The sequence below is a fragment of the Heptranchias perlo genome, chromosome 9 (genome assembly GCF_035084215.1).
Source record: "Heptranchias perlo isolate sHepPer1 chromosome 9, sHepPer1.hap1, whole genome shotgun sequence".
NCBI lineage: Eukaryota > Metazoa > Chordata > Chondrichthyes > Hexanchiformes > Hexanchidae > Heptranchias > Heptranchias perlo.
In genome coordinates, this window is record NC_090333.1 from 10408120 (window position 1) to 10408910 (window position 791).

The 791-nt window shown below is 61.4% G+C and overlaps 1 protein-coding gene across 1 annotated transcript in view; it reads left to right on the forward strand.

Annotated features, from left to right (window-relative positions):
- Positions 1–152, forward strand: part of LOC137325652 (negative elongation factor E-like) — a gene marked incomplete at both ends in the record, with an annotated part of 594 nt that extends 442 nt beyond the window's left edge. The window contains one exon of the mRNA XM_067990917.1: positions 84–152. Within this exon, the coding sequence (XP_067847018.1) occupies positions 84–152 (69 nt within the window). The remainder of the gene's footprint in view (positions 1–83) is intronic.
- Between the last annotated feature and the right edge of the window lie 639 nt (positions 153–791).

Genomic DNA, 791 nt, shown 5'->3' on the forward strand with positions numbered 1-791 from the left:
TGAGAGAGAGAGAGCGCGCGCGAGAGAGACAGTGCGTGCCCACGAGAGAGAGAGAGAGAGAGAGAGTGCGTGCCCACGAGAGAGAGAGAGAGAGAGAGAGAGAGCGCGAGAGAGATAGTGCGTGCCCACGAGAGAGAGAGAGAGAGCGCGCGAGAGAGATAGTGCGTGCCCACGAGAGAGAGAGAGAGAGAGCGCGCGCGAGAGATAGTGCGTGCCCACGAGAGAGAGAGAGAGAGAGAGAGAGCGCGCGAGAGAGACAGTGCGTGCCCACGAGAGAGAGAGAGAGAGAGAGCGCGCGAGAGAGACAGTGCGTGCCCACGAGAGAGAGAGAGAGAGAGAGAGAGAGAGCGCGCGAGAGACAGTGCGTGCCCACGAGAGAGAGAGAGAGAGAGAGAGAGCGCGTGAGAGAGACAGTGCGTGCCCACGAGAGAGAGAGAGAGAGAGAGAGAGCGCGCGAGAGAGACAGTGCGTGCCCACGAGAGAGAGAGAGAGAGAGAGAGCGCGCGAGAGAGACAGTGCGTGCCCACGAGAGAGAGAGAGAGAGAGAGAGAGAGAGACAGTGCGTGCCCACGAGAGAGAGAGAGAGAGAGAGAGAGCGCGCGAGAGACAGTGCGTGCCGACGAGAGAGAGAGAGAGAGAGAGAGCGCGCGAGAGACAGTGCGTGCCCACGAGAGAGAGCGAGAGAGAGAGACAGTACGTGCCCACGAGAGAGAGAGCGCGAGAGAGCGCGCGAGAGACAGTGCGTGCCCACGAGAGAGAGAGAGAGAGCGCGCGAGAGACAGTGCGTGCCA